Here is a 19,930-nt window from a genome sequence, read left to right as displayed (position 1 = left end):
TAATAAGTTGATTCAAATTCAGACTCTGAATCCGTCAGTTACTTTGCATAGTTATCTGTATTCTATTGAACAGGTTTAAGTGAGATTGAGTACTTTTTGTGTTACTGCCTTAAGTGAAGTCCATGATGGTGTACCATAGAAGCGTTATCTATTACAAGGTTGGTATGTCTGTGTTAAGAGGTGAAAACCCAAAATAAATTGTGGAGCTCAGATCAAGACTTCTGTACAACACCTTGATATGTACTTAAGAACATCTCTTGTACAGAGTAGCAAGCTGTTGGAAGTGGGAGCTGTGTGTGTTAGGCTGGAAGGGAGGGAGAGACAGGTGTGGGGAGCGGGGAGAGAGAGAGATATCCAGGAAATGGTTCTGGAAGAAGTGTGATTTTTACTGAATCCAGAGATCCAGAGTGAGGAAGGTAAGTCTGCTTCCCATAGGCATCCAAGTCACCAGCAACACCCAGTCAGTTATATAACTAGTATATCCAGGAATTCTTCTGAGGCTTTCTTGCTTGAAACCATGTATGAGTTTGGTTTTTTTTTTTGTGGGTGGCTTGTTTTCCCTCTCTTCAGAGGTATCTGAAGTTTTGTGTGAAATGCAGTTCCATTTTCTTCCTGATATTTTAAGGATTATTAATCAGTAAATCCAGAGAAGCTAATGCATTTTTAACTTCGGTTTATAGATACGGCGTGTCTCAAATGTGCTGTAGTTTACACCATCTTGCCAGTTCTGGTAACTAATGGGTTTACAGACCACTTCTGTTTTCTCATTGTTCAGGGAGGCTTATGAAATGATGAATCACATGGTAACGAAAAGCTAAATCGCTGCATAATTAACAAAAGATTGGCCCTGTGGAAGAGCATTCAAAAGGGTCCTTTCAGAGTTCAGTGCATTTGCGGAAGCATTGCTGTACCAGTGTGGTGGTAACGCTTTTGCAGTATATGAAAAAAGTGGATGGAATGATGAAGAGGCTGGTTTTGAATAAGTGGTACATTGTTTACATTTTCTTGAAAAAGCCTTGCTTTTCCTTCTTAGAAAGATGGGTTACTGATAAAATGTTCCATATCCTATTCCTGGTTTTTACTACCACCGTTAGTCAAAGAATATATCCATATCCAATGCAGATGTTTGTTCTTCATGGTACAAACCTGGTTATGGGGCATCTAATTAAAAAACAGTCACCTTGGTCAACCTTTTGCTGTAATTGAGTTCTCTGCTTTTCCTGGGAGCTGCTGACAACTCTGGGCAAGCTCAGGACAGGTAATAGGGCTATTAGTTTTTCCTCTTTCCTTGGTCTGAGTGAAAAAGCTTTAAACAGTTAATGTTGGCAAGATGCTCTGCCTATGTGCATTCTAATCTAGATAATCTTGCTTAAGTTATGCCAGTAAACATGCAACCCTCAAGCCCCTCTTCCCTTCTTATAGCCTTGTGGAAGTTGGGAGTTGATGCAGACAGCAGCAACAGGAGGTCTTGTGAAAGGTTTAGGAAATTTGCATTGTCTGTACTGGGAATGTTGAATAATCCAAATGAGGGGTGTTTTTCTTGGTCTGCCGAAAAGTCATCTGACTGTAATGTCTGGCGTCCTGTCTGCTTGCTTTATTGATAATGGTGGTTGAAATTTCCTATATGAGAAATGCTTCACTTTTTGGTGAAAAATATTTTTATTGTGAGGAAACTGAGTGTTCAAATTCAATGTTGTTTTTCTGGCTCCATTTCATCATGACTTTGCAATGTGAGCAGGCAGGAAAAATATTTTTAGCTGTCCTGCAATCTGCCAGAGCAGCTGATACTAAGGGGAGTAAGAAGTCAAACTTACACAGAGGTTATTCTGTCTTCTGCCTTCTAAGTTTTCTTCAGTAACTTTGGGATTCCAAGGTAAGTTGGTATCTTGTATCCCTGTTGGCTGTAATATTGCAGATTTCACTGGATGTCCCTAGAATTAAGAGTGACCTCAGTGAAGTATTTCAGCAGCTCAGGTGCAATAGTGTAACTGGGTCACCCAGGGAAAGGAGATGAGGGTGAAGCACCTGTTGAGTCCAAACCAATTGTACTGCTGTATATCGCATCCTCTTTCTGAAAGGCAAATATAACATGCTGAACTAAAGTTTTATTAGAAAAATACTGTAATCTGTTATGTTTCCTGGCTCATCAGTGACACTCCTGCAGGTTACATAAGTAGCCATGAGGGAGAAAAATGTAAACAAGCACAGTAGTGGTGAAAGCGTTCAGGCGTTTAGCAGGCTGTTCTGTTTTCTCACCACTGACACAAGTGATGATACCAGAATTTGGATTGCATGCTTTGTTTGATAATGAATATCATGGTTTTACTGTGACCATTTTAGTGCAAGAGTGACATCAGAAGTGTGGATGGAGGCTCCTTTTCTTGTGCAGTCTTGAATGAAAAGTAAATTATCTCAACAACTAGCTAATACATTTTGAGATAATGGCTTAGTGTAATACCACAGAGTAACACATTTCTCTCTGTTAAATGTCATTCAATAAATGATTTAATAACCAAATTAATGCTTAATCATGAAGAATAAGTTACTAGAATTAAGTGACAATTTATGAAAAAATACTGTAGCAACTGCTGCTGTTATATTCAGGAGGATCTCAAGAAAGGAGCGTAAGGCCTTAGGATGCCAGCAATGTGGGAGGCTTCTTGGTATCGTTAGTTTATACAAGGAAGACTTAACAGAGCAGTTCTACTTCCTAGTCCCTTCTCGAAGATTTTACACACATCGTTCTGTACATGTGGTTTGCCCCTGTGGGATGATTAGGTCCAGCAAAATAGTAAAGGAGTTGCTCTTAAAAACAGAACTCGTGTTGGAGAACTTGCTCTGGTGTCTAGTCTTTACCCCATTATGTGCAATCTTGGTCTTTTGGGGCTTTGTGGGGTGTTCATCTTGCAAGAAAACTCGTGATTCCCTTTTTCCTCTTCCTTCATCAGATCTTACCTCCCTGAGTGGTGACTTAATTCCAACTATGACTAAATCTTAGAGCATGCACTGTGAAAACCAGTACAGTGATGAATACAGCAGCAGGAAAACAAAAACTTGTAATCTCCATAGTAATACTCCTTCTTTGCAAAGGAAGCTGGTAGTTTATAGTCATCCTTGTAAACTGAATGCCTGTTTAATGCAACCATTTTTCTTGTTTTAGGTGTTTGGAAATGCTCCTCCAAGTACAATGACAGAAAAATTTTCTGACCTCCTGCAGTTTACTACTCAAGTGTCAAGATTGATGGTGACTGAAATTCGACGGAGAGCATCCAATAAGTCCACAGGTATTGCATGGGGCACAAGTTTGGGCTTTGTGAGATGTGCATAATGAATTTCAGTTCAGTCAGAATACGATGAGCTGCCATCCACAGCAGCTGTGCAGGCTCAGAAATCGAAGTCTTGGCAGTGAAAGTGTGTTATCTTCTATTTTGTTGGACTGAGAGAGGTGGAGGTGGCTGGAGTTTTCCTCCCTGAGAAAGCTGAGTTTCACAAACCTGACAGCACATCAAGGAGAGAGGAGTGGGCAAAGTTTCATTGCCTACTATTAGGAGACCAAGAGCATGCATGTGGACAGCTGCTGTATCTTGCCTGAGGTGCCTGTTGGTGGTGTGTTTTGTCCCTTGGATATCTTAACATTCCAGAAACATGCCTTTTTAAATTAGCTGTTGGGCTGGAAGCTAACAGGCTGGAAGGGGTCCTGAGAAGAGCCACCAAGATGATCAAAGGGCTGGGAAGCCTGCCATACGAGGATAGGCTGGGAGAACTGGGTTTGTTCAGCCTTGAGAAAAGGAGGCTCAGAGGGGATCTCATCACCATGTACCGGTACTGAAAGGGTAGCTACAAAGAAGTTGGAGGTTCCCTTTTTACAAGGAGTCACATGGAGAGGACAAGGGGGCATGGACACAAATTGCTCTTGGGGAGATTCCGATTGGACACGAGAGGGAAATTTTTCACAGTGAGGACAGTCACCCATTGGAATAATCTCCCCAGGGAAGTGGTTGACTCGGCCATGTTGGACACTTTTAAGATTTGGCTGGACAGGGTGCTGGGCCATCTTGTCTAGACTCTGCTCTTCCTAGGAAGGTTGGACTAGATGATCCTTGAGGTCCCTTCTAACCTGGGATTCTGTGAGTACAGCGAGTCCCACATTAGGACCAACACTGCCAGCCCTAGGGAAATGTTAGTGGACTCCTCTTTTGCTTTGTTTATTAAACGTCAGTGTGAAATTTGGTTCTGTTAAACCCCGAATGTGTCATAACCTGACCACGTATTGGGCATTGCATAACTGAGGACAGTGCACCAAGAAGGCATATTTCATTAGCTTTCCTCTTTTATTTCCTCTTCTGAAGAGGAGCGCTTCTGAGAAGTATCAAGTTTCTGTCTACTAGATAATTTTAAGATCTGTGCTGGCTTCTTAGTTTGGATTTGGTAGTAAATAAGGAAATAGCAGGCTGGAAAAGGCTGTGCAAATTATTACGCATGAAGTCAGGAGTCACAAACTGTGCCAATTACAATTTCTTCCCATTTTAAGTAGAGTGACTAACAGTGAAATGTTCCAGATGGCTAAACAGATATCCCAGACAAAACCTGTTCTCTATGGGTAAACAGGCGCAAAATGTCTTTTCTTTGGGTATTTAGGAGACGTGAATGTCCTACAGCCATGCTGGCAGAATGGTGGTGTGTGTTTGACCTTTTTTTTTCTGGGGAACATCTGTTATGCCTGCTAGTCAGTTGGATTCTGCTAAGAATGGCCATTTTTGTGTGTTTATTACTTAAGCCATACCTCTGCTTGTTGCTCCAAGATAATGCAGTTGTCATCCTTGAAACCAAACAAGTCAGAGGTAGATTTTGTTGTTGTTGTTGGTTTCTGGGGGTCTTCTTGTTTTCTGCCCCACTTGAAAACTTAACCACAGTGACTTAGAAGACAGTTTGGTACTCTTCTGAGCCTTAATGTAGTGAGTACCAATGTTTTTATTAAAACAGGAAGCAGTCATTTTTCCTCTGCTATCAAGACTGGTATTACTTTGGTCAGTAAACCATTTCAGACCCTGGGTAAGAAGGCCTGAGAGGTCTGTGTTCTGCAATTGCATTGTGACTCTTGGCGGGACCAGGGAGTTGCAGTTTGCTCTCCAGAAATCAACTAGCTGCTAAAATTCATAGTTTGCGGACTTCTGTGTTATACTGTTCAGAGCTAGATACACGTTTCCTGAGATATTTGAAACAAACAAACAAACAAAAAAGAAATTCTTGGCTTTTTAAAATATGCTTTAAAGACACAATATTGTGTCTATGGATTGTAAAGGCTATTACATTTATTTTTTTTTAAAACTTGCATTCCTTTTGTGTACCAAACACAAAAATACAGCATATTTTAATAGCTATTAACAGGTAATTATATCTCCTAGCATGGTTTTAAAAGTGAAAAACTTTATTAACAGCTATATGCAGGAAATGTCTCTGGTAATATCCAAGTGGAAATTCCTCATGGTGTGAAGTGCTCTGTTTACATGAACAAAATTGCTGAGCTTGTTTTAGAGACAAGCTTTCCATACAAACGTTATCAAAAGTCAACTTTAGATAGTTAATGAAAGAAACTTTACAAGAACTTGCTTTCTATCTATAAAGAGAAAGTGCCGTAGCAGTATTTTACAGTTGGGAATGTGGTATAATTACATCTTACCTGTTGGTGGTTTTGTTTTTGTTTTGGTTGTGGGGTTTTTTATTTTTGTGTGTTTTGGGTTTTTTTCTCTCCCCCCCTCCCCACCATCTCATCATGGAGCACATAACAATTTTTTTCATTAGGCCTTTGAATATTTATGCTAATAGCTGTGTAATGCCTGCCATCGTGGAGGCATATCTCAGTTATTCTTGGCAGAGTGTAGTAGTTTTCTCTGAACAGTGTGATTCAGTGGTAACTCTGCCCGCACCCTATCTTAAGTAGTCTCTGAATAATGCCATTGTAGTTATGTGTTCAACCACAGTTTCAGCTGTCTTGTTTCTCTAGTATGGATGTAACCTTGGAATAAGAAAAATGAAGCAGTTAAAATTGAGTTAAATTATCTCATACATTTAAGTCTTTGCTGTACAACAGCGGTGATTTGCAGGTGACAGCAGTAACCATATCTATGAAGGTTAGTACATGATTTCCCTTGCCCTGGGGTATGTAGTCTGTTTCAGAAGATGATAGGGTCATGGTTGAGATAGCTCTATATACTTGAGATTTTTAGCTGCCAAGTATTCCACAAATAAATTGAATTTGGTGTCTGAATTGATCAAAAAGTTGTGGTAGTACTAGGCTAAAATATATGTTCAAACATACAGTTCTAGCATAGCCTCAGTTCCAAAATTAACCTTTCTTTTGGGAGCAAGTGCACCTGGCTCAGGGCTGAAAAATAGAGATTTCATAAAAAGAGGGACAGGGACAGCTGGAATGTTGGTAGAATAGATGTGGCTACTAATGGCTACTTTGTTTGCTGTTGCTGGACGGGAAGCAACAGTTTTGTTTCATGTATTCTTCAAAAGGCATACCCTGGATGCAATTGGCTCCTCTGTGATTTTGCAAATATTTCAACAGCATGTCCTAGAGTGTTTAGCACGTCATCATAGTTTAGACTCAATGCAAAGGTAAGCATACAGCAGGAAAGGTTAGTTCAGACGATCTCTCTGGTATGGACAGTGGGACCTGTGTGCCATTTCATGGTGCCTAGCTGGGCGGTTGCACAGTGGAGTGTGGTCCCCAAAGTCCTCTGTGTGGAGGTGGCTGGTGTGCAGGTAGGTGGGAGAGCTTCTCTTTTCATGCTACGGGTGATGTAAGCTGAATAGCCTGGGACCTTCTGGTTTATCATTTCATTGAGTACCTGTACCTCATACATGAGAAATCCCAACTACTGAATAGTTTCACATTATAAACTTAAAGGTAAGTGCATAAAGCTGTCCTCCCCAGATCAAACCGTGAACCTGTGTAACTGAGCAGTGGGTTCCCAGCTTGTGATCGCTAACAGAAAGCAAGAAACAGGGCAAGTACAAAGTACACCTTTCTCTTTCACTCTTAACAGCTTCTCATATTTCAGCAGTTGAGGGTGTGCAAACCTGTGATTTGGTACCTTGTAGTGGTTATTCCATGTTTACTAAAATTGGTTTCTAATTCAGTCCTATGCTGTCTGCATCTCAAGCACACCAAAAGACATACTGACAGCTCCCATTATTTAATGCATTAGGATATGTAAACACTTGATATCACAGGGAAGTTCAGAACGATTCCCTTAGTGATGGACAATCCTGCAACCTGGAAGGTCCTTCCCTAGTCAGAATATGAATGAGTGGTTGTGGGGACAATTCATGAAACCTGTGCAGAAGGGCAGTAAATTGAAGAATGAGAAAGCAAAATGGTTCATCACAGGGCTGGAACATTTTAACCTGATTTCAAGGTTAATTTCAAAGGTATGGGGGTTTTTTGTGTGGTGTGTGTTTTAACAATTTCAGTTGTGCTACTCTGTCTACATCAGTTTTATGGACCTTTTCAATTCAATTTAATTGTGGCTTGCCTTGTTGACTTCAGTCATTTCATTCCATATTTGCAACATTCTCTGTATTTGTCTCAGTATTTACTGTTTAATGCTAAATTTATTTTTATCATGCCTCTAGACTGTTCAGTTAATCCTTCCTGCCTCCAGAAACAACATTTTCTCTTACTGTTTATACCTTCTGAATGTTGTGGTGGTTTCATCTGGGGATTTGGGGTATTTTTTTGGTTTATTGGATATTCCCCCTATTCCTTTCTTTCTCTTCCTCTTAATTTCACTGATTTACATGAACTGTTTCACCAGTGAAAATGCTTTTAACCTCTTCAGGCATTTCTCTAACAGATCTGCTGAAAGACTCTCATTATCTCATCTTCAAACCACTTTGGGAGACCAAACTGATAAACATTCATCATCATAATATTTAACCATTGCAGAAAACCACATCAGTGGCTGTATTTGGCCTCTGACAATGCCTAACTTTATTCTTTTGAAGTTCTGTTTATCTGCAAACTCTGCTTTTATTGTTCTTTTTTATTGCAGTTTACCTCTGTCACATCAGCAGAACTGATTTTATGTTTGTCTTAAGTACACAAGAGTTAGTGTTATCTGTTCAAGTGCGTCTTGCATTTTGGGTAAGTTACCAAAGGTAGTTAAAGGAAGCTTCTTATCTTCTACTAGTAAGTAGCCTTTCAGGCTCCTCCCATAGTGAAGTCTGAAGTTTTCCTCATAGTGTTACTTGTAATGTCTGCTTCTCTTTGAAGAGTTGAGGATCTTTCTTGCTAAAACAAGTGGACTTAGGGGTTGCTTTCAGACTTTTTTGATATGTTAGCTAACTTTTCTTCTGTTGAGGAGAGAGTATGTTAGAAATGATCTCACATGCTGTTACTACACGTCTTGGTTTTTTCATTACATATATACGTGTTTTCCTGTCCTGTGGGTGCCTTTGCTTTACAAGGTGATTGATTCAATTTTAAATTTATCAAAATTGCTCTGAAAGGGAAGCAGTGTCCTATCAGCTGCTCGTCAGGAGTCAGTTCTGATCAATGACTGCTGTATCTTGTTACTTTTGGTTCACCTTCAATTTATTTTTGATGCTTTTTACCAGATCTTATGCAAAGCAAGTGTAGTGCAATATAGTGCCTTTCCAAGAGATCGTAGTAAGCCTGTTCTCTTGTCAGCTGGGTTGGTGAAGATAAATGCTGGCACAGCTGAGTTGTTTATCTTAGGATGAGCAGCCCTCTGTTTCTGCACGCTGCAAAGGCATCAGCCACTTTGTATGTGTAGCTTGTGACGACAGCACTGCACTGTTCCTGATGATTGAAGGAAGACTTTTTGCCATCCCATTTTTGTTTGGGTTGATACTTCTCTCTTACTGTCTAGGCAGTTGGAGTGATTTGTATTTTTTAACTCTAGGTATCTGACTGTTTCCAGGCATTCCCCATGAGAAACAGTAGAGACTTTTTGAAGGCTCGATTAGAGAAGGGGTCCCTGACTTCAGCTTGCTCCCCACCACTCCCCTGACAAACCTACCCATTCCTCCCACTACGCCCCCCCAGGCATATGCGCAGATACTTTTTCACTAATATTACATTCTAGGATAAGAATAAACTATACAAAAGTTTGATTACACCATTATATGCTGTTTATGGTACTAGAAACATCTAACTAAAAGCTTAATGTACTGAATTTGTCCTTAGTGCTATTGCTGTAGGCAATAATCTAGCTTGTAATGCAGTGCTGCTTTTTGCAAGCAATCTGAATGGGTCTAATCCTATTGCTTTCCATCTGCTGCTTTGCTGAAGTCCAGGATGCAAAGCCATGTCATCTCTTATGTATGAAACAAATTCTAGTGGTTTATTCTACGAAGCCTATATCCCATATACACTGAATCAGTGCTGAAAAATCTGTGTATTAACCATGTGACCACATAATCGTGGTCATACTTACACATACATGCTTGCACAGACATCAAGATACGTATGCTTGCATATTATTTTATAGGTCTTTATCTTTGCTGTTTTTACTAGCTAGCATACCCCAGTCGTAGATTTATTCTGCAGAAGTTGAAGGGCTAAGGGCATCTGGGTGGGATATATAGAGGATTTTATATCAAAAAGATGACTTGAGCACTTCAAAACCAGGGAAAAGGTACAAGAAATAAATTAAGACTAGTGCTGATGATAGAAATTAATCTTAAATGATAGTGCTATCAAATTTGCTCAGAGCAGATGATGAGAACTTCTTGCACTTAAAATGCTGTCTGTGTTTTATGTAGTGCTTAATTACGACTGACAGTTTTGAAACTGCTATTTATAGTGTTCAACTGCTATGCCATTTAGGTTGCCAGGAGCATAACAACTTTTTCAGGAGTGTATACTTAACCCCTGAGTCTCACTTTCAAAGGTGAATAAAAGAGCCCCTATTCCACAGGTGGGTTTTGGAGACTATGCCCAAAGGAGACTGTGCACACCCTGTTTGGTGCCAGTTGTACCTACTTACAGTCAGAGACTGATTGCCCACCTTTGCCTGTGGTCAGATAGAAAGAGGATGGGCCTACTAAATCGCACCTAACACTGAGCTAAGCAGCATGTGCTTTAGACACTCTCAACACTCAGAATTTAGGAAAGTCGCTTTTGCCAGGAATTCTGGCATTTTGTGTATGCCTCTAGTATAGGAACTATGGCTGTGGCATGGCTGGTGTGCTTTCTAAGTTGGGTTGGTCTGCTCATACATCCAACCCTCTGGCCAATGTTTTGCACCAATACTTTTGGAAAATAAAGTGTCAGCATGCTGGGAAGTTGCTGCAAGTCCACTTTTGTGTGAGTTTTAAGAATTGCCTTACTTTCCTTCCATCTTGGTATTTCAAGCTTTGTTTTATCTCAATGAGCAGGGGGTTGGTAGGTGCATCTCCTTACTTCAGCACAGCATCAGAATTGGAAAAGCCAATGGTTTGTACAACAACGTGTTATGGGAATAAGGTTGCAAAAGAAAAATATGGGGAAATAGCCATTGCACAAATGAACCAAATCTGGACTTTTACTTTAAATCCATCTCCTTTTGTTTATCTTTTCTTCTAGGATTGTAATTATAAAAGGGTTTCTGGCTTTAGGGAAAAATACATCCTCTTTGCACTTGAAGGGAATGAAACAGACACCAGCATGGGTGAAGTGAAATGCCCCTGAGTGAGACATCAAATTAGACCTTTTTCTGTGTGAGAGAGAATCATAAAAGAAGAGAGGTCTCTTGTCTGACCACCTGCTCACAGCCAAACTGTCTCTGAGAAGGGACCAGGTTGTGCAGGGCTCGATCCTGTCATGTCTTGAAGATCTCCAAGGCTGGAGACAGCACAGCCTCTCTGGGCCCTGTTTCAGTGCATCTCTTTCCTTGGGGTAGGGGGGAGTTTCTCCTTTTGTGCAGTCTGAACTTCTGTTGATTTAAGTCTCTTGTCTCTTGCCCTCCAGCTATGTAGTGCTGTGAAGAGCCCAGCTCTGAGTTCTCAATAGCTTCCCCCTGCCCCCCCACCGACATCTCGGTGGCCCTCAGCTGAGCTCCTGTTGATCATTGCCTTTCCTGTATTGAGTTGGGACCAAAACTGAATGCAGCATTCCACATGTGATCTAATGAGTGTTGTGACGAGGGGGGTAATCCCTTCTCTTCATCTACCTACCAGCTGTCCTCCTGTTGATAAAAAGCATTTCTTTACATTTTGTTTTTTGTTACATTGATTGACCAGTACACATGGTGGCTGATGGCTTTGGCTTTGTATGGTGGTAGTCTCTCTTGGGAAAAGTTAGTGTTAGGAATGTAAAGCAAGCAACTATAGAAATCTTCTAGGATCCATCTACTTCATAGGTTTACTAGTCCAGCTCCGTTTACGGTCCAGTGCTCCAGAAAATTATCTTTCAGTGTAGTCAGTGCTATAAGTTTGAGTATTTCGCTGTAAAAAAAAGTGTTTACTTCAGAACAAAATCCTTCACAGGTATGTGCTGGGGAATCTTGACAGCAAATGAAGCAAATAAACCAAGATTAAAATTGGATACTTTTTCAGTTGCTGATTTATTCCTCTGTTAGTAATTCATTTGTAATTCCTCTTTTAAGCAATATTATACACCTTCCTTTTCTCTCCTAGTTGACACTAAAAGCACTGAAGATGATTGATATGCAGTTAATAATGAAAAATGGGTTTAGATTTCTCTTAAGGGTAATGGACAGTCATCATGACTGGCATTATAGAGTTCTTAACATGTGTATTCAGACAGCAGCGAAATAGGATTACATTTTCTGTTGATTTATTTCTTGAGGCTGATAACTTGTTTACTAGGCTGAATGTTTATCTTTGGCTCTGACTGATACGGAATAGCATCTGATTCCAGAAGTGGTGCCTGGATCATAAGAATTACCCAGAAATTGTTAGCATTTTATTTTTCAAAAAAATGTAGGATGGGGGTATGGTAATTGCTGACCTTAGTCCTAATTTTACTTTTTGTTCCTGGTTTGTCTTTCTGCACCTCTCCTTCCTTCCAATTTCTTCCCATTATCCTCTGTACTGTGTTTTGGTGCAGTGCTTCCCCCCACCCGAAATTGAATATCAGCTTTTCCTACTGAGACCACTAAGTGATGGTGATTTCATGTCTCTGGAAAAGAGTATGTTGTATTTGATAAAGCCAAAATACTCAATCAAAAGTTGCTGCATGTTACTGAAATCTGTCTGTTGGTTTAAAGGATGATGCATGATCTGAAAACATGCTTTTTGCAGCCTTGCTAGTGTCAAAGCCAAGTGCGTGTGGAAGATTGGAATGTGTGTCTGGAGAGTGTAGGCCTTAGCCTAGTCCTTTTTTCAAGTAGTGCTGTGGAGGTGAATTCATGCTCAGCGCTCGGGACTGTTGAGAAGACGTGTTCTCTTCTGCAGACTATCAGATTGAATTATTATTGCATTTTTTAACTGCTCCCCCACAGAGGCTGCAAGTCGTGCCATAGTCCAGTTTCTGGAGATCAATCAAAGTGAAGAAGCAAGTAGAGGTTGGATGCTGCTCACCACTATCAATTTACTAGCTTCATCAGGACAGGTTAGTCATAAACAGCAAGGCTAAAAATAAATTGTGGGGTGGGAGAGGCAAAAGCAATAAAATAATGAGCCGCATGAACATGCGCTAAAAGATGTTGTAACTATATTCTGCTTTCTGTGTTAAGATCCTTTTTCTGTTATACTGCCACAGAAGTTCTGTTTTAGCTCCTTGTGGTTTCAGTTGACTAAAGAAAATAATCGTTTTGGAACTTTAGTTTGTAATGTTCATTTGAATTATGCATACAACTTTTATTGTTCCCGAAATGCTTCTCTTGCATGCTGCTGCTTAGTGCCCCCCCATGAGATGCATGTCACATACAGCACCTAAATCACTTGGGCTTTGAACTTGGGCTCCCTGTTCAAGCCGCAGTTGTGAAAAGCAAAGCCAGCAGCAGGGATGAGCAGGTGATATCGTGAATCTTTACTGCATCTGCTTTTGCTGCTGCCCTCCATCAGAGAACCAGTCTCTGGCAATGTACTGGACAGCTGTGTGGTGTGTTCTTACTGCTCTAATCTGCCTTTATAATTCAGCACATCATCTTATCTGTGTTTAGTGTGTCACCAGCCTCCACCCCAATTTGTCTTTTCTTCCCACTGATGCTTTCATGTTTTCTACTACCTTGCTCCTTATGCCTGCTTATACTTCTTGCCAAGTGCATGCATAAATTGAATAGTGCTCCTCCCACTCCCATTTCTACTGCTACAAAGAATAGATAGCTAATGAGGGCTTGGCTGAAGGTCTTGAACTTGTAAACTTCTGTTGGCAGAGACTGTCAGTTTTTGTTTCTGTCCTGTGTGGTGTCTGCTCTGAACATCCTGCTCTGAACTGTGGATGTTAGATGCTATTGTCTGGTAAATAAATTATGATCCCATTTTTAAGGTTACTGTTTAGGTAGGTATTCAAGAATAGATTGTAAATCTGTACTGCTGAGTGGACACCTCACTAAAGGTGCGAGAAAGAAAAACCAGTATTTGAGGCATCTGCATTACAGGAGTGTGACTTTTTGAATCTAGTAACTGGTTTTTTGCTCTGTTTTTCTTTTTCCCCAGAAAACTGTGGACTGCATGACTACAATGTCAGTGCCTTCCACACTTGTTAAATGTCTATATCTGTTTTTTGACCTTCCACATGTGCCTGAGGTAGTTGGAGGAGCACAGAATGAACTACCTCTCGCAGAGCGCCGAGCGCTACTACAGAAAGTCTTCGTACAGGTAAGGAAGGTAAAATAGGTCATGGAATTTGCAGGAAGAATGGAAATGCTTCATGTGAGGAAAGTCCAGAAACTTTTCACTAGAACCAGGTTTTGCTCTTCCTTGATTCTGATGGCTCAGAGTAAGGTGGATTTTCCTGCAAGCACAGTTGAGGTTAAATTTCTAATCCCCCTGTGGTTTTTGTCCTCGGTGAATATCTCCTCCACAAAAATGCATGCAACTCTTCTGTGTAGCTGCTTGAAAGGAGAAACATGTTGACTATTATTTTGTTTCAATCTAACTGGTTGGAGTCTTTGGTATCTTTAGCTGTTACTGATTTAAATAGACCATTAGTATTGGTAATAATACATGAATATAACATATGCTATTTTCCCTATAATTATGGAAATAAACCATGAATATGAAAACAGATCATTTAAATATAGGAATGAACCATCTGAGCTTGCAGTTAATGTTACAATTATCCCACAGATTTCCCAGGGAGACGAGGGACTCTGTGACCTGCCCCTGCTTTCTGAAGTTTTCACTGGAGGTCTTGCAAAGAAATTCCCATGCGCTTTCCTGATAAAACTTTTAGAGTGAGCTGACAGTTAATGTTAGAAAGGGGTTGATGATCTACTACCAGTTTCCATGTGCAAATTGGTCGCGTCTCCATGTAGGGTCATTGTAGCCACACACGCTATCTATCAGCAATCATGTCCTTCAGGGATTTTAAAGCAGTGTTAAGATTTATAAGTATAAAATTTGATAGGTATTTTGGTGCCTGCACTACAAAAATAAAGATGAGAGCCTTATTCCCACAATTACTAGCCACAATGTCTGCCCAGTAACTGTCACTATACGAGAGCTTATCCATTTCCCTATTTTTTTTTCGTAGTTCTACAGGCTGTCTTCCAAAGCAGAAGTTGTGGTGTGCTGAGCTGTCTTTCAGAAAATGCTTTGCTGTGTTTCAGTCAGCAGAGTTAATAAATGATCAGTGCTACCCCACAGAGTTCCCCCCCCAATACACTACAATTCAGCTCTTTTCTGTCTGCCTTCAAGAGCTGTAGTGGTGCTCTCAGATGAGCTGGCTGGAATGGGTGAGGTTCAGATAGCTTCCAAACCTCCTCTGGATGCAGGCAGCCTTGCAAAGTCTTCCTACAGCTTTCTGAGAGGGAACCTCAGCTTTTCCTGTACTAGACACAAAATGGACATCAGGTGTCCTCAAAACATGCAGAGAAGGGAGCGCAACCTAATAACTTGGGTTGCGTGGCTGCATTTTGCCTTGTTTAAGGTAACCTGGAAATTCAGATCCATGGGTCAGTCATTCAGATAGGTCTGCAGTGTTGCTGTATCCTTTCCAGCCGTACTATTTTGGCTGTTTTTATTTGGCCAAGATGGTATGGATGCTGCTCTGCTGACAACACATTGATAGCCTTCTTCCTGCATTAGGAAGGGATACAACAGTTTGCTTCACAGAGCCTCTGCCCCACTGCAGCATTTAGACCTATGAATTAGGTAACGGGCAGATTCTCCAAGAATGGAGTAACCTGGTATCCATACAAATATGCTGTGTCAGCCTAAGAGATTTAAACTCTGTTGCTAATCTTTTGCTAGTCGTTTTAAACTGAACTGGGACTTGAAATAACCATGTGATGAATAATCTTGTCTTCAGTTCAAAGTACAGAAACAACATGCAAAGGGAAAACAGCATGTTGCCTTTTTTATTGTGTGCGCTAAATGGAAGAATGTTTTGCCTTTTACTAAGTCTAGACAAAAATAGCAACGATCAGGATATTAATGCTAGATGTTTAATGACTTACTGTTTTAGATCCTAGTAAAATTGTGCAGTTTTGTGTCCCCGGCGGAAGAACTGGCTCAAAAGGATGATCTCCAGCTCCTGTTCAGTGCAATAACCTCATGGTGCCCTCCCTATAATCTGCCTTGGAGGAAGAGTGCTGGCGAAGTACTAATGACCATATCGCGTCATGGCCTTAGTGTCAATGTAGTGAAATACATTCATGGTATGTGTCTTTATCCAATATATTTATTGGATTTTTTTTCTGTTCTCTCTTCGTTTTCTTAGTTAGGAAGTAGGCACGAAAATAATAGATCAAGGAAAGCTTACAGGCTTTTATTAAAATTTCACAGCACTTGTGTAGTGAGAGAGGTGTTTGTAGCTGAGTCTGCCTCATCCATATTTCAGGTTAACATTGGAAGACAGAATTTCCTCTCGTTTTGGTGTTGAATTTATGCTAACCAAAAGGAAAGGCTGTCAGCAACTTCAGTAACTGCTTGTATTGGGAAGTAGTCGCTGGGAAGATGCATAGGTTTGTCACTTCTGCTGCGAGCATCAATTCTAATGGGAGTTAGTTGTTTTCTGTCCTGTGTTTGAGTTAGCAGCAGCAGCTCCTTGCAGAGGCGTGAAGCAAGCTAGCAGTGTCCTGTTTACAGCTGCTTGTTTGGGTACCACTCTAGTTGGCAATAAAAGTGTAGAGACATCTGAGGAAGCTGTAGGTAGGGGAACCAGCTCCATGTGTTCTGCTGATGCAGTTTGAGCTATTAGAAGCCCATGTAGTAAATACCAGTGCATTACGCAAACCAGGGAGAGCTAAGCTGGGTATACTAGGAGAAGGTTCTTTGTCCCAGACATCTTGCTTTTGCAGGAAGAGGCTGGGTCAGACTGTTATAATCACCACTGATTAGCAATGTCGAGGGCACTGAGGGCTGGCATACCCTGATAACAGCAAAAGCTGGGTAATACAGACACTAGGAAGTCCTTGAGGGAGCATGGCATTTGGGCACAGAAACGCTTGAGTGTGAACCTCTGAATACTTATTGATGGCACGTTGTTACAGCCAGCTGACATCCTCCTCTGTGGTCCAGCCCAGCTTCCCTGTGGGGTCCCCAACCCAAGGACATTGTAGGGCCTGGCCCAGGGGGGCTTGCCTTCAATTGGTGAGACGCAAGCCTCTGCCCGAAGTAGGTGGTCTCTTAGTACCAGTGCTCCTAGAAAGTTTACAGTAGCCTATCCTAGAGCCTGTGTCACAACCTGGTGTGGAGCTTTTGGGACACAGCTGGAAAGAGCCTGGTGGCTAGATGGGTTTCAGCCCCTGTGTTTTCCCTGTTGGCTGGCTGACTAGATTGCTGACTGTTCAGCCGGCCTGTGTTTCTTCTGCCAGGCCCTCCTTTTCCTCACCTTGCTATACAGCTTACAGATTGCAGATTTTGTGCATCTTGAAGGCCAAAATAAAGTAATTTCATGGGCTTAATGCAGCCTGTGAGCCACCAAACAAATGAAGCAGCCAGACTCGTTCTGCTTTATTTCCTGTCCTTTTTTGAGACAGATAGCATCCTGACTGTTTCAGGCATGGAAACTGTTGTGTACAGGGGTATTTCTGTAGCTGGCTGCAGATTTTGGTGGCTAATTTAAGTAGTAGTTTATTCATCATGTATCTTTACAAGGGACCGGTCACGGTCTGCTTAGCAAAGGCAGCTGCCAAGCTGGTTGGTGGCAAAGAATTTGTGAGAGCAAAGTGGGATGAAAACCAGTGTTGGACAGGATATTAGCTGCCTGGGAGCAGCTTTGCATATGAAATACTCAGGTTGCATTAATTTAAAACTGCATGGGTGTTTAGGTGTGGAGGATTTGAGGTAGGAAATTTGGTAGAATATGTTTCTAATATTACATTTAGGGCTTTTAGACTGTGGGACCACATAGAAGCATTTGTAGTTTTTAAACTGGAATGACTGTTAAAGTGAACCAAAATCCTTATCATACATCTTAGTACTGTATACCTACTGGTAAAAAAGAAACCCACAGTTTCCTCACACCCTGGAAAGCAAGTAGTTACAAGGCTCCACACAACCATTTTGGCAGTTTTTGAAATATGTCACCCTGATCCCACATATTTCACAGAAAATTTTAGTCTGTGGTTTTTTTTTTCTTGTGTTGGCAGCATGTTTCCAATTCCAGTCAGAAAGATGTGAATGTACAGTATCACTTGGAACCACAGAATAGGTATCAGTTAAGTATTTTCACGTAGGACTTAAAAGGTGATAGGTATTTTGCATGCATCTGTAACAGCCTTCTGGAGGGATTTTGATGCATGTAGAAGGTTTATGCATATATGTGAAAACTTGCAAAGTGCAACGAAGAAAATAACTGAGTTTTGTCTTTGTCGTTTGCCAGATTGCAGCTACTACCATTGTTGCTTCTCTATTGGCTTGATCCAGAGAGGAGTGAGGCTGGCGTATTAAAAGACATTCTAGGTTCTTTAAAAAGTAAAATAAAATCTTGACAAGAAAACCAGTTGGCATTCCCTCTCACTTTTTATAAAAAAATAAGCCTGACTTAAGAGATAACGACATCTGTGAAGAGGCTTCTTTCACATTCAGGAAAAAAGTTAGGATGTATCATCATATGCAAAGGAGCATCCTTTCACTGTGTCATGCTTTGATTTGATCTCTGGGAAATTTTGTTACCAGTCTAGCTAGAAAGATTTGCACTTGTCTTGCACGTGCTGCGTAATTAAAATAGCAGATAATTGAAGGGAGCATCTTTAAAACAGGAGTGCAACCTAAAATCTGACTATAGAATTGGGAAAGCTTTTGCAACTGACCAACGAACTGATGGAATGTGAGAGGTATGCAGAATGAGTAACCTGTCTCTCTTTGATCAGGATTTATTGGGCAAGCAAATATACCAGCCAAAGAAATGCTAACCAGAGTAGCAATAAGAAGACATGGTGTAAAGGTTTATGTGTAGGGTTTTACCTAACATCAGTAACAGGTTAAGTCAGTGCTTTGTATAACTTTGTGTCTTAAAAGAAAAAAAGATGTTTTAGAAGTATTTACAGTTGCCATATTTGTCTTTCTATTCTGCTGAGTTATCCAGTCAAAATTTTTAGGTAAAAACCAGTATTTGTCTACACAGTGTCCTCCTTGCAAAGAGCAAAGATTATAAAAGGGAGGAAGGGGTTGGCAAAAAGAGGTTAGGGTTCAGATCCAAAGCCATTTGAGAATCCTACGTGTCTAAAAGTGCTCTGTGATAGTAAATGTTATATGATAAGAGATAGTTAAATAGAAGGTACCTTATTGCCATGATTCTTGTACTAGTTATGCTTCTTGCTGTGATTAATGTCAGTAAAATCGTAAATTTCTTAATTGTGGTTCTTTTCAGAAAAGGAATGTTTGTCCACATGTGTTCAGAACATGCAGCAGTCTGATGACCTTTCTCCCTTAGAAATAGTTGAGATGTTTGCTGGACTTTCTTGTTTTCTCAAAGACTCCAGTGATGTATCCCAAACATTGCTGGATGATTTTAGGATATGGCAAGGATACAACTTCCTCTGTGACCTCCTCCTCAGGTATGCGAAAGTGCTTGAAGGAATACAGACAGATCACTGTGAGTTTTTTCTGAGAAGATTTCTTAATAAAGAGTAGATGAATAGGTCTGAACAGACAAGTGAATATAGGTTATTATGAAATGAAGATACTAGGATCAAAACATGAAATTTTGTGCTTTTGTCTATTTATGAAACGCCACTGTTTCACTTTTTATTCATTGGTACTGGTTTATTACTAAATGTTTCTGTATGTGCTGAGAAAGCAGATACTTAAAAACACCTGGTACTAAAAACGTAGAAAGAATTCAGAAAAAATTTTGACTGCAACTAGTGATTTTTGGGCTTGGTTGGGGTTTTGTTTTGTTCTGACATACTATTGTAATGAAAAATCACGTATGTAAATGTGGTGCTTGCTGCTTAGTACTGAAGACGTGCTACTTGGTATTGAAGAGACATTTTTTTGTACATAAGCTCTAATACCAGAGAACTTTCACATTACTATAGGGAATCAGTGTATATATGTATTTTTTAAAATTTGTGGTTTTTATTAAAGGTACTGCTAGCCTGCTAATGCATCACAAAATAGGGTAATGAAAATGCCTGCCTAAACAAACCTTGGATGTATGATCCATCCATGATTTTATTTCTTTCCGGGAAATAAACATCATTCTTTTCTTTCTCAGTCAGCAAATTAGTGTCTGCTGCATTATTTGTGTAAAATCTGTGGCCAGTCTGTGTTGCTTTGTTTAGATATGAAGTTCTGAAGAAGCATGCTTAGCTGTTGAAATATATGTGTGTTCTAC

The 19,930-nt window shown here is 40.5% G+C and overlaps 1 protein-coding gene across 7 annotated transcripts in view; it reads left to right on the top strand.

Annotated features, from left to right (window-relative positions):
* Positions 1-19,930, top strand: part of WDFY3 (WD repeat and FYVE domain containing 3) — a 183,705-nt gene that overhangs the window by 61,715 nt on the left and 102,060 nt on the right. For all 7 annotated transcript variants that reach the window (XM_064450331.1, XM_064450330.1, XM_064450328.1 and 4 more), the window contains 5 exons: positions 3,161-3,284; positions 12,480-12,589; positions 13,639-13,800; positions 15,611-15,803; positions 18,962-19,148. In XM_064450331.1, coding sequence (XP_064306401.1) covers positions 3,161-3,284; positions 12,480-12,589; positions 13,639-13,800; positions 15,611-15,803; positions 18,962-19,148 — 776 coding nt within the window. The remainder of the gene's footprint in view (positions 1-3,160; positions 3,285-12,479; positions 12,590-13,638; positions 13,801-15,610; positions 15,804-18,961; positions 19,149-19,930) is intronic.

This window comes from Phalacrocorax carbo, chromosome 4, assembly GCF_963921805.1.
Source record: "Phalacrocorax carbo chromosome 4, bPhaCar2.1, whole genome shotgun sequence".
NCBI classification, from domain to species: Eukaryota; Metazoa; Chordata; class Aves; order Suliformes; family Phalacrocoracidae; genus Phalacrocorax; species Phalacrocorax carbo.
This window is presented reverse-complemented; position numbering and strand designations above follow the sequence as displayed.